The following is a 14311-nucleotide window of genomic DNA, read 5'->3' on the forward strand; positions in this document are numbered from 1 at the left end:
CTCTCGGGAACGTTTCCCTACATTATTCGCGGAAATTCGCGCATTCGCGGTATTTTTTCTATGAGAAATATCCACAAATTCCTGGTTTTTGTTATCAATTTCATCATAAAATGCACTTTTGTGATAAAACTATTAAAAAAACCAAGTATGAAAATTTTTAGTGGTTTTTCTTAAGTTTTAACTAACAAAATAGGCTGTTTTTAGCCTTTTTTATAGGGGTTCCAAACATTTCGCGGATTCTAACTATTCACGGGGGGGGGTCTGGTACGCATCCCCCGCGAATACGGGGGACCACTGTATATATATATATATATATATATATATATATATATATATATATATATATATATATATATATATATTATACTATATATATTTAAAATAAATTATATATTTTACATATATATATCTGGCCCTATTATGTATTCCGATTTCCTTTAATGACGCTTAGGCCTACATGCTTAATCACTTATAAAAATCTGCTAATTAGACTATAAATTTCACATATATGTTTGTATTACATAGTATATGATCATTTTTTGTTTTATACTTCTATATAATATATATATATATATATATATGACTGGTAAAAGTGTTCTGTAACAACAGAATTCCATCTAATAAAAGGAGCCCATTAAAACACCAAAATGTAGAGAGAAAAGTACTATATTTCAGAGACTGCTGTCTCTCTCTTCAGGTATATGAATGAGAAAAGTTTACAGAAAAGGTGGTATTTATACCAAGAGATTCGTCCACAAGTAAGCCAATTTAGGTCACCCCCGCTGATAATCTTCCTTTAATCTTCTTAAGCGCTGGTTGAATGAACACTGCGTCGACGAGTCGATGTCCAATTCCCTTTTGAGATGTTCATACCTGCTTCTCTTTTATTAAGGCCGATTCCATCATTTGACTCTTGTACCGGCAGTTGCTGCTATAAATTGCACGTGACATATTCCAGTTTATTCTATGGTTATGTTCATTTATATGATTGAAAATAGCCGAGTTCTGTTGTCCATACCTAACTGACCGTTTGTGTTGTATTAATCTCTGGGGAAGTGATTTACCTGTAAATCCGATGTAAGATTGGTCACAGTCCTGGCATGGTATCTCATATACCCCCAGAGTCTTTGGGCGATGTCTTTTGTTGGACGTTAATCAGGGATTTGGCTAAGGTATTTGGGTAGGTAAATGCAAAAGGGTTGGATTTCCCAAGGGTGTGAGTTACTCTCTTAATCGTCTCCAGGTGGTGGGGAATTTTTATTTTATTGTTGGGTGTGTCTCTGGTCTTGTCTTTAGGGGGTCGGTAGAAAATTACGTTTGCTTTTTGAATTGCTTTCTCAATTATATGGTCAGGATACTTTAAAGATGAAAGTTGCTTGCGAATTAGTTCAAATTCTTTTTCCAGGAAATCTGGGGAACAAATTCGTAAGGCTCTTAAGAATAGGTTGCTAGCTAGACCTATCTTGATAGTATTGTCATGATAGCTAAAGTAGTGAATATATGAAGTGAGAACGTTGGTTTTCTGTATATGGTAAATTTGTATTCTGTCGTGTCTCTGATTATTAAAACATCAAGAAAAGGAATTTTGTTGTCTGTTTCCCATTCAACTTTAAATTTGATGCTGGGCAATAATGCGTTTAATTTTGAGAGGAATTCATTAAAATTACCCCACTTATTATCCCAAAATGTTAGTATGTCATCCACGTATCTCATCCACAGCATGTTTTTGGGTTTTATTGCATTTATTACTGTAGTTTTCAAAGTATTCCATGTACAGATTGGCTAAAATAGGACTTAAAGAACTACCCATACTACACCCGAATTTTTGCTTGTAGAATGATTCCCCGAATGAAATACGTTATTAGATGCACATAATTCAACTAACTTTATTATTTTGTCAAGTGCCAAAGGGAAATGATCTGAATAGGGGGTGGATAATTTTTCCCTTCCTTAAAAACTGAAGAACGTCCTACTGGTACTTTTGTGAATAGGGAGTCTACGTCAAGGCTTAAAAGTTTTATGTTGTGAAGTGGTATATGTGCTTCTCTGAATTTGTGACAAAAGTCTTCCGAATGTTTGATGTGACTGGAGAAAAAGTGCCTAAAAAAGAGAAAGGAGGCCAGCTAACCATTTAGAAATTTTGTAATTGAAAGCTCCGGCGCATGAAACGATGGGTCTGACTGGAAGATTGTCTTTGTGAGTTTTGGGAAGACCATAAAAGTAGGGTAATTTAGGATTAATTACTTTAAATTTCTCTAATAGTTCAATACTCTTTTTGTCTTGGCCAATTAATCTTACTTTCCGAAAAAATTCTGTGGGAACGTTTTCTGGAGGGGAGGGGGGGGGGGGTTTTTCGTCAGTTTTTCGTAAGTATTTGTGTCGCTAAGGAGCTGGTTGATTTTGTCGAGGTAGAAGTCTTTGTCCATTATTACAATTTTGCCATCTTTGTCGGATCTACTTATTATAACATCTAACTTTTTTAGCGAGTGGATGGCTATCATGAATCTGCGGGGAACAGGATATTTCTTATGAAGGTCAGTTAAAGCATTTGTAACACTCCTTAACATATCTCTTCAGGCTGTAGTTTTTGTCAGATATGAATTTATCAAAAGCCACTATGAAGTCTAGGTTGTTTTGTGGTCTGCCAGACCGCAAAACAACCTAGACTTCATAGTGGCTTTTGATAAATTCATAAGAAAATATTCCTGTCCCCGCAGATTCATGATAGCCATCCACTCGCTAAAAAAGTTAGATGTATAATAAGTAGATCCGACAAAGACGGCAAAATTGTAATAATGGACAAAGACTTCTACCTCGACAAAATCAACCAGCTCCTTAGCGACACAAATACTTACGAAAACTGACGAAAAATCCCCTCCAGAACGTTCCACAGAATTTTTTATTTTTCGGAAAGTAAGATTAATTGGCCAAGACAAAAGAGTATTGAACTATTAGAGAAATTTAAAGTAATTAATCCTAAATTACCCTACTTTTATGGTCTTCCCAAAACTCACAAAGACAATCTTCCATTCAGACCCATCGTTTCATGCGCCGGAGCTTTCAATTACAAAATTTCTAAATGGTTAGCTGGCCTCCTTTCTCCTTTTTTAGGCACTTTTTCTCCCAGTCACATCAAACTTCGGAAGACTTTTGTCACAAATTCAGAGAAGAAAACACATATACCACTTCACAACATAAAACTTTTAAGCCTTGACGTAGACTCCCTATTCACAAAAGTACCAGTACAGGACGTTCTTCAGTTTTTAAGGGTAAAATTATCCCCCCTATTCAGATCATTTCCCTTTGGCACTTGACAAAATAATAAAGTTAGTTGAATTGTTGCATCTAATAACGTATTTTCATTCGGGAATCATTCTACAAGCAAAAATTCGGGTGTAGTATGGGTAGTCCCTTTAAGTCCTATTTTAGCCAATCTGTACATGGAATACTTTGAAACTACAGTAATTAAATGCAATAAAACCCAAAAACATGCTGTGGATGAGATACGTGGATGACATACTAACATTTTGGGATAATAAGTGGGGGGTAATTTTAATGAATTCCTCTCAAAATTAAACGCATTATTGCCCAGCATCAAATTTAAAGTTGAATGGGAAACAGACAACAAAATTCCTTTTCTTGATGTTTTAATAATCAGAGACACGACAGAATACAAATTTACCATATACAGAAAACCAACGTTTCTCACTTTCATATATTCACTACTTTAGCTATCAGACCAATACTATCAAGATAGGTCTATCTAGCAACCTATTCTTAAGAGCCTAACGAATTTGTTCCCCTTTCCCCAGATTTCCTGGAAAAAGAATTTGAACTAATTCGCAAGCAACTTTCATCTTTAAAGTATCCTGACCATATAATTGAGAAAGCAATTCAAAAAGCAAACGTAATTTTCTACCGACCCCCTAAAGACAAGACCAGAGACACACCCAACAATAAAATAAAAATTCCCCACCTGGAGACGATTAAGAGAGTAACTCACACCCTTGGGAAATCCAACCCTTTTGCATTTACCTACCCAAATACCTTAGCCAAATCCCTGATTAACGTCCAACAAAAGACATTGCCCAAAGACTCTGGGGTATATGAGATCCCATGCCAGGACTGTGACCAATCTTACATCGGATTTACAGGTAAATCACTTCCCCAGAGATTAATACAACACAAACGGTCAGTTAGGTATGGACAACAGAACTCGGCTATTTTCAATCATATAAATGAACATAACCATAGAATAAACTGGAATATGTCACGTGTAATTTATAGCAGCAACTGCCGGTACAAGAGTCAAATGATGGAATCGGCCTTAATAAAAGAGAAGCAGGTAATGAAACATCTCAAAGGGAATTGGACATCGGACATCGTCGACGCAGTGTTCATTCAACCAACGCTTAAGAAGATTAAAGGAAGATTATCAGCGGGGGTGTGCCTAAATTGGCTTACTTGTGGACGAATCTCTTGGTATAAATACCACCTTTTCTGTAAACTTTTCTCATTCATATACCTGAAGAGAGAGACAGCAGTCTCTGAAATATAGTACTTTTCTCTCTACATTTTGGTGTTTTTATGGCTCCTTTTATTAGATATATATATATATATATATATATATATATATATGCACCTATCATGTGGAATGTCTAATTTCTTTCAATGCTACTTAGGCCTACCATTTTAATAGCTTTTATATTAGGCTATTTTTCTATTACTTATTATCTGAGCTTCAACAGAACATGAAAACTAGCAAGAAACTTATAATTACTTAGTTCACTTCAATAAAGCTTACCTTGTATTAACTGGACCCTCCTGTTATCCATCTTATCGGTTGGCAGTGACGAATGACTATACAGTTTAACTTCCTGCGTAAGTGTGGCGTCACACGAGCACTTACAATTTTATGAGATTTTTTTATTTTTTGTGTTTTTGACAACGATTATGGTAGAATTATAGAATTCCTTATTTATATAATATTGGTGATGATTATGCAATATTATTTTATTAGTTAATAAGTTTTTATTTGGATTGAAATATAGTTTCTTATTTGACGCTTTTGCCCAATCATCTGGCACAAAATTTTTCAAATGTTTTTCTTATTTTTCTTAATACAAATTTTTCGAAGGCCAATCTTTTTTATATTGTTAACCGTACAATTAATAGCCAAAACAAATAAGAATTATAAATTTCACTGCATATATCAAAAGGATAAATTATTAGGTAAACGAAAACTTCTGGAACATGTTGCAGAATATTTTTGAGTGGCTGTACATACATATTAGTACTACTAGTATGTATTAAATTAGGTATTGAATGGTCCAAATTTTTTGTAGTATTTCATTGTTTATAGGTCAATTTAGCTTTATTATGAAATTTACTGGGGTGTTTTTGGAGGGCTTGGAACGGATTAGCCATTTTACATGTAAAATGCGGTTCAAGATACGAAGGCTGCCTTGGAACGGATTAATTTCGTATCTTGAGGTACCACTGTATGGAGAAGGTGGGATACGCCAAAGTCAAAATGAGATTGAAGTATGAGAGGTGTGTGGATTGAGGGAAGACTAGATAGATAGCCTCTGGGTATTCATGTTCTGGCCTACTTAATTTTGTGCATAAATCTGACAATGACATCCTTCTCGCCAGTGTTCACACTTTAATTGTATAAACCACAGGGCCACCTGTTGAATAGTGTTTTGTGTTGGGGCAAGGGAGGCACACCAAGAAGTAACAATGACTGGAATAAAATCTAGTTATGGCCTAGGATTTGTGGATGAGGGTCTGTCTATCAGACCAGTTGTGATAATTGTTCAATTTTAATTTCTTAAAGCTAACCATCCTTTCTAGAAGTTATGCCAAAACCTCTAGCATGACTAACTAAATATCTTTTAAGGAAAAATACTGAACAGGATACTTTCACCTATCCATATGTGTGAATTATCTGTATGGTAAAAGAAATCTTGAGGATATTTGTAGTTGCTGAAAATGTTCCCTTATATTTATCTCTTAAGCCTTTGCTATCTCATCCATCTTCATTCTCCAAGGATGTTCAACTTAGGGTTCTTGTTTTCTTTCAAGAATGGTAATGGACATCACTGTAATTTTTCTATAGGAGTATAGGAAACCTGTCTTTTTTTTTTTTATAGGAGATCCCTTTTTGTGACTTCCAGTGATTCTTATGGGATTCAAAAGGGCAGTTCAGGTAACATCTATAAAATTTCCCTCCTAAAAGCACTTTTTTTTATGAATGTATCAGTGTTTTATAATTTCCTTCCGGCTGAGAGAATAAGTGAATAGAGAGTTGACCAATCACAAGTGGATTGGAGTTTGCTGTAGTTTAAATCATTGTCCATGAACATTTACAGATTATTTATTTCTATTTTACTCATCAACAGTATTTTTATGTATGTGATTTTTATACATTTAAGAAATGTGTGCAATCCCAGCAAAAGCTGTGGATGGCAATAATGAAAATTACCTTATAGTATGTAACAGTTTATACATTAGTCTAGTAACTTTACTTTTGTTCATGAAACTTACCTGTCAGATATATATAGCTGTATTTTCTGAAGTCCGACAGAATTTAAAAAAACTTCCGACACACGCAGTGGTCGGCCATGTGGTTCGGTAACCGCCGATTCCCCGCGCGCGCTGGGGGAGGCTGGTATCCTGAACCATTCCCATTTTCTATTCATAATTTTTCTGTCGCCGGTGCTGAAAACACCTGTTTTTCAGTACCTCCGTCTTAGGATTTTGGAAACTTCATTGCCGCTAAGTATCCTAATTGTCTTTTGATTTATTTACTTGGATTTGTGGCTAGGCATACGCTATCTTAAATTGATTTGAATTTGATTCATTTTTGCATAAGATATCTGAATCTAGTTTGGCTAGTTTCAGAGGGGGTTGTCTGCAAGATAGGGTGTGGCTACCGAAAGCTTCGGTAGATCCGCACTTGGTATGCACGTGGGGTATGGGTCTTGTTTCTTTGTTTCGAAGATTTTGTCATTGTAAGGAGGTGGTGAGACTTTGTCTATTCCGTTAAGGGAAGACGTATGATTTGTCTTTGTCACAAGCAATTAATCAGTAAACATGTCTAATTCCGTAAGGAAAAAGTATGATTCGTATGTACGCAATTAATCAGTAAACAAAAGTCAGAGTAGTGAACCTGCTAACCTTCCTGTAGACTTTATTTTGCCTAACCCTATAGTATGGCCTACGGGTTATGAATATGTCTGCGAGAGGTGATCGCTCTCCTTCATTGTTGTGAAGAGTGCTACTTCTGTTATTGTTACTCCTAACCCTGTAATGTTGCCTTCGGGCCCTAAAACAGTGTCTGTAGAGGTTATTGCCCTTTCTCTTTTACTCTTTGGATTCGTAACTTAGAATTGAAAGTGCTTGCTTTAGAGAGCAATAGTGAAGTGGCTAAGTGCAGTGACAGTGCCCCTTGTGTAGTGGAGGGTGTGTCAGATCGGCCTTATAACGCCTCTAGGTCTAGACCTCTGTCGGACTCCCAGGACCACAGGGAGAGGGCATGTCGAAAGCCGAAGGAGGGTTACGAGGAACCCCCACAGATCTGGCGTGCCTTCGGCAGTTTCTGATGAAAATCCCCAGACTGTCAAAGTTCGTGCACGTGCACGAATCCTGAAGGATTGCTTCTCGTCCTCCGAGGCTTCCTTCCCGCGCAAGGGTTGGAGTTCTCGGAAGGACTCGCGCCCTCTAAGAAGCTTTAGAGAAGAGGACGCTTCACGTCCTCTCTCTCGTCAGGAGGAACGTCAGATCCGCCCCATAACGCCTCTATGGCCTGGACCTCTGTCGGACTCCCAGGACCAGGGAGAGGGCATGTCGAAAGCCGAAGGAGGGTTATGGGGAACCCACATCGATCTGGCGTCCCTTCGGTAGGACCTGTTTGACGCTTCCCAGGCTGCGGAAGATCGTGCACGTGCACGAATCTTGAAGGATTGCTTCTCGTCCTCCGAGGCGTCCTCCCCGTGCAGGGGTTGGAGCTCTGGAAGGACTCGCGCCCTCTAAATAGAAGCTTTATAGAAGAGGACACTTCACGTCTCTCTCTCGTTATGCGTTTCAGTGAGAAGTGAGAAGGCGAACGTCGCCTGATCACGTGTATGTCTTTCCACCGAGAATATGAAAAAGAAGGCAGTTTCTCTCGCTTGTTTTGACGCCTGTCAGGAGCGTGACGCTTTTCTGCACGCTTCTTTTGATGTTCGGCGTTGAACGGGACGCTCGGATGGACGCCAGGCGCGCGCCAGTGGACGCCGAGCGTCCTCGCCAATGGACGCTGAGCGCACGCCAGGTTTGTCTCCTGGCTGAACGTTTCTGTTGAACTCTTCAAGCTCTTGTTTAAGATTTGAGCCTCAAGAATGTGAAGTAAGCAGTGCTTCGGAGGAAGCTTTAAAGTTAACAGAAAACAACTTCGTCTTCGAAACCCAGCAAGACTCGGGTTTCGTGAATTCAAGGTCTCTGTCAATATTTTATTGCTTTTCGCAAAGGTGGTTGGAGTTACGACGGAAGCTCAAGGGAAGATCTCGTTTTCTCTACCGCAGTCAAGACTTTGCAATAAGGCAGTTACGGGTTATGTAAAGGCTCGACGTCCTGCAGGTCAGGACTCTCGGCGACGTTCAGTAGGATTCTTGCAAAGGCACTCATCAAAAGGACGCTCTTCAGGAAAGCGCAAGACAGGACTTCCTTTGCCATACTGCCAAATAAATTTTAAGCTTTAGCAGGCATTAGTTGTGATACGGAGAGGAAGCTGGTTGGATAGTTTCTTCCTCTTCCCAGGATAATTTTGCAAGCTTTTTAGCCCATCTGAAAGGGTTTTTCAGATGATAGATTTTGTTAGTTTCTAGTCGGGACTACGCTGCCGAATTGAACATCGTCGTTCTACCTGCCGTAAGCCCTGTCTCTAACAGATTCTTGCCCCTTCCTCGTTTGAGACGGGAATCGGAAAATAAAATGCTCGACTTCCTGGATTACGTTTTGTCAATTCAGTGACTTTCCCCCATTGACAATATACTATCGTTTTGTCAAGTAAGTGGGTATCCCTCATTGACAAAATATCTCTTTGTCCCGTAAATGGGTTAGTTCTCATTGACAAACATCTCATCAACTTGATATTGCGTAAGCGAATAAGCTCTTATTGACAAGATTCGGAAGAGCTCTCATTCGTCATTCGCAGACATCGTACAAGAAATAGACTTGTAGACTACGTCAATGAACGCTTATGTCCAATAACATAAGAAGCTTGAGCTGTCTGCTTCGATTCTCTAAGTTTTGTTCATGAAACTTGCCTGTCAGATATGTATGTAGCTGTATTTCCGAATTCAGCTATATATATGTCTGCAGGTAAGTATGAACAAACTTTATTGTGATATCAATAAAATAATTTTTGGGGGGGAAAACCTTGCGTTATTTTTACTACTGGTTGGTTCAAGTCATATACGCTTGCTGTAGTTACCTCTTCGGATGGCAACCGAGAGGTCTATTGTCTATTATTTTTAAGGACATTTAATCGTTACTCCTGCAGCCTTCCAGGGAGTTTCCGATTTATCTTTTACCGTTGTATGGTAGTGTTCTGATGACACAAACGCATCTATATATTTAGCGCTTTCTGTTTCGCTTAAATATTCCAGCTTGAGAGTCTCTTTCTGCTCAAAAAATAACTGACCTATTTCTTCGTAGAATAGGGTAGCTGGCAACCCAGACATAAAGTTAAGAGACGACGTTCGTAAGCTGCTGGCTGCTGCTGTCCATCCAACCGAGCCAGTAAACAGATTCGTGCGCTGCCATGCGCGTAGGTTACTCTCTCTCTCCTGCGGGATTGACTGACTAACCGTATCTCTGTGCTGGCGGTTACGTCTCTCCTGCGGGATTGACTGCGGGATTTGACTGACTAACTCTATCTGTTCTACAATCACGGACTTTAGCCTAAGATTGAGGGGATTTCTTACGTGAATGAATAAACTTTGCATTCGTTTTGCCTTACTATGTTCAACAGAGTTATCTCTTAATCCTTTCGGTGCTCGTTACCGCACGGTATAGAACTACGAGTCTACCGCTACATTGCACTTTTATATGCTCTCCTGCTTAGGCAAGGCGCAGCCTTATTAGGGAAGTAAGCATACTCGGGGAGGGAATGGATGAGCTTGCTGGGGACATTTCCTTCCTGAAGAAGTTTGTTTTCCCCGAATAGACTGCAATTCAGACCACAGTTTTTTTTTTTTGGTCCTACCGGGAAACTGAAATATTATTCAAGATCTAGGAATGATTCTGAACACCTCTCAGTGCGTCTATCACCTGAGGTGATAGAAAGAAGGTGCCGGACATCTGGATAGGGTTTCAGATGTCTGGATCTTAATCTGAAAGAAGTAAATGCAATTCGGTCTTCCCTCCAGTCCTCGAAACGAGTTTTTTGGAACCAGTGGTCCAGATCAACTCTGATATTCCACAGCTCTCTCATATCTTAAGAAGTATCTTCTCTCGGTCCCTGTTCGAGTTTACGAGAAAGAGCCTATTATAACAACAGGCTAGATGTAACGATCCTCTAGAGGTTCGTTACAGGATTGCAAAAGTCCGTACGAATCGTCTCGATCGACGGCAGCAACTTTTGACTTCCGAGTGGAATCTCTCTTTTGAAGTAAGTTGAGAGTTGTGGAGACTTTAGGGACGCCCTTTCATTCTTCTCTTCGATATGTTTGAGGACGAAGAGGCTTCTTCTTCTCTGCTCCCTTATTCTCGATCCGGGATCGGTACCATTAAACGCTATCCTATGATATTAAACGGGGATGGATGTTTAGTCTCTTTTCCCCTTTTTCAATCGCTTATGGAAATGTAATAAGAGGATTTATGACGTCACAGGGAGCGACATGACGCTGATCGCCCCATGTTGGCCTTCAGGATCCTGGATTCACAGAGGTCACATCCTTCCTAGTTCACTTTCCAAGGACCTTTTCCGAGAGAGTCTGTCTACTCTACCCTCGAAAGGTTCCTATAACCTCTCCGCTCTGAGTCTGACTACGTTCAGACTATCGAGATGTTGACAGGAATAAGATTACCGTCTTCCATTTCCGTCTGAAGAGTGGGATAAGCTGGCAGTCACAACTATTAAAGAATACGCAAATATGTTGTTGACGGCCTTTGGGCTCAGAGATTTGCGTCTGTCAAACAACAAAGCCCTTCACGATCTTTGAGTTCTGTGGAATCTCGAAACTCGCTCTCCATCTACTTTTTGTCTCACTGTTTTCTCGGAGTCAGACACTCGTGCGAGATCAGGCGACATATAGTAGCCCTGAGTTTCTTGTTGACGAAGTAGGTTGTGTTTATACACCCCCGATGATCGTTGTAACATGAGACCAGGTTGGACTGTCAGGCATTCTTCCTTCGAGACTGAATCGCCTTTTTGCTCCTCGCTCCTTTCTCCTGGCACCAGAAGCTCGAGTCAGGAGTTGATTCACTGACGACATTGGTTTGCGTTGATACACCCCCCAAGGTTTTGCTTAGATTGAATCGCCCAGGCAGTCCAGACACTCATCCTTCAGCGAAGAATAGTGCCTTATGTCTTCAGGGTACAGCCTTGCTGTCCTTGATTCGTCTGACTGTCAACTGGTTTGGTCACTTGACTTTAGTACAGACGGACTGACTGTGGCATGTCCAGATCGAAGCTTTCAATATGGAACTTAGACGTAGTCTGAAGTTCTTGATATCAAAGCATTCGAACCTCTCCTACCTGTTAACTTCTTGCATGTGATCAGGAAGGCCTTCTTCTAACCACCCTAGATACGACAAAGAGGGTTAGTGAGATTTTAAGCCATCGTCACAAGTTTTGGCTTTAGAGAACACAAGGCGGTGTGCTCTCTAAGCCTTTCGTTGTGGCCTAAGAATGGAAACCCGTTTTGTCCTTGGGCCAGGAGCTTGGAAGCAAGGATGGCACAAGTTAGTGGGTCAGGGGCCAGAGAGAGTCCTGTGCCCTGTCGGGTCTCTCAAGTTTTATCTACATAAAACTCAAGAAAGTCGAAGTCATTCGGGCAATCTGCAGTGTTCCGAAAAAGACCATACTTTTGCCCATATCGAAGAACACCCTGGCTTTAGTGTTAAGGAGTTCTTTCAAAAATGCTCCTTCATTGTGTTTGCACAAAGATTTGAAATCTTTTTATCTGAATGCCTCACGAGGTGAGGGCGCGGCCTCGGAAGCTTTTCAACAGAGCATGGCACTCAGCAACATCCTGAGTACCATTGTTTTAGCGAAGCAACTCTGTGTTCACTTCACACTCCCTGCGAGATGTGAGATGGCATATGAGATCTGCTGCTCGCTAGGGCCATACGTGTTGCAGACACAATCTTGGGGGCAAGAAGTACCACTCATCCTTATCCTGTAGAAAATGGTTAGGAAGAGCTCTTAATTTAGTTGTTGAGTCGCCGACAACGGCGACTTTCTTAAGTCTAAGCCTTAGTTAACACACCTTAACTTTGGCTAGGTGGTCAGGTGGTGATATATATATTTATTCTATATATATATATAGATATATATATTATATATATAGTATATATATATCTATATATATAATATATATATATAATACTATATATATAACTATTTATATTAGTATAATATAATATATATATATAGATATATATAGTATATATATTTAATTTTATATTAGTTAGTTATTTTACCCTCTTACCCTAAGGTATGGTCAATTATGGGTCTAGTCACATTGTGGTCACGCCCCCGTTGACAGATCATCTGGAGTGCACCAGCTTTATAGGTCTCTTACCTACCCGCTGGCAAACTCTAGTAAAGCAGAAGCAGACTTGGGTGACAGTAATCACGAAGTCAGCTATGCTAACAGGTGGAACAAGATGTAAATCATCTGCATGCATTTGTTTCCCAAAATCCTTCTATTCTGTCCCTTCCCACCTCCAACGGTGGGATTCAGCTATATATATATCTGACAGGTAAGTTTCATGAACAAAATGATATTGTTATGATACAATAAAGTTTGTTCATACTTACCTGGCAGATATATATAATCAAGTACCCACCCACCTCCCTCAGGGGACAGTGGAAATAAAAATTATGAATAGAAAATGGGAATGGTTCCTGATACCCGCCTCCCCAGCGGCGAATGGGTATTAACCACCTGGCCGACCACTGCGTGTGTCGGAAGTTTTTTTAAATTCTGTCGGACTTCAGAAAATAACAGCTATATATATATCTGCCAGGTAAGTATGAACAAACTTTATTGTATCATAACAATATCATTTTTAGGTTTTGTTTGCTTCAATTTGTTTTGATATGTCTGCAGCTTTTTCATTTTCTTATGGTCATCTTTTTAGAGAATATGGAAGGTATGGCAGTGCAGCTAGATGATGGAAGAATTGGCTACATATACAGTGATGCCCTTCTTCAAGAGGTATCTGAAAAATGATACTCCGCAAGATAATCTTTTTATTCAAAATTCAAATGGAAAACCAAATGGAAAGTTTATTTGTAATTATCCTAATTGTGATAAACTATATACAAACATTGGTCACCTCAGGGTAAGTACTTTGAACTCTTCTGTAAATTTGAAACTTCTAATTATACGGAAATTACTAATTTTATGGAAATTACAATCTTTAGTTAATAAAATAAATTGTTCAGAGCATACAGGCAGTCCCTAGTTATTGGCGGTCTTGGTTAATGGCGAATCCGGTTTTATGGTGCCTGTCCAGCGCTATAAAATTGGCAATTAATGGCACTGTAACAGGCCGAGTTTTCGGTCATCAGTGCCATAACGTACTGATAATAAAGTTATGGCGTCATAACATACCTAGCAGAGGCACCATTAACTGAAACTCATCGCCATAAGCACCATAAATTGATGAGTTTCGGTTAATGGTGGTTTTAGCTTATCAGCACCCCACCGAGAAGGGAACCCCCACCTGTAATTTTTGCAAAGAAATATTAGAAATAACATGTTTACCTCACAAAAGGTTACCTTATCACCCCTTCTCTGTAAATCTCGTTAATATTTGACAATAAATATACTCAGAATTTGTTACTGATTTTAGTCCATATCTGTTATGACATTGTTTGAGCTGTAATTATAGTTTTACAAAATAAAATTAATTATCATAAAAAACATGTATAACATGGTTAAATTTATGAGTGTCTTGGAAAAGAGGCCTTGCACAGGGATGTAAATATTCACTTTCTCTTTCCTATTATGTGATTTGTCTTGAACTGGCCACCCTTAAATTTTGCCCAGTCTGGGGGTGTGCTTAACCCTTAAGAGCTGGGCAGCACCCT

General features: G+C 39.3%; 1 protein-coding gene across 1 annotated transcript in view; it reads left to right on the top strand.

Annotated features, from left to right (window-relative positions):
• The window catches only part of LOC135214854 (zinc finger protein 76-like), a 52174-nt gene that overhangs the window by 21786 nt on the left and 16077 nt on the right, over positions 1-14311 (top strand). The window contains 2 exon segments of the mRNA XM_064249270.1: positions 13357-13445; positions 13447-13560. Of these exon segments, the coding sequence (XP_064105340.1) occupies positions 13357-13445; positions 13447-13560 (203 nt within the window).

The sequence above is a fragment of the Macrobrachium nipponense genome, chromosome 46 (genome assembly GCF_015104395.2).
Source record: "Macrobrachium nipponense isolate FS-2020 chromosome 46, ASM1510439v2, whole genome shotgun sequence".
Classification (NCBI taxonomy): Eukaryota; Metazoa; Arthropoda; class Malacostraca; order Decapoda; family Palaemonidae; genus Macrobrachium; species Macrobrachium nipponense.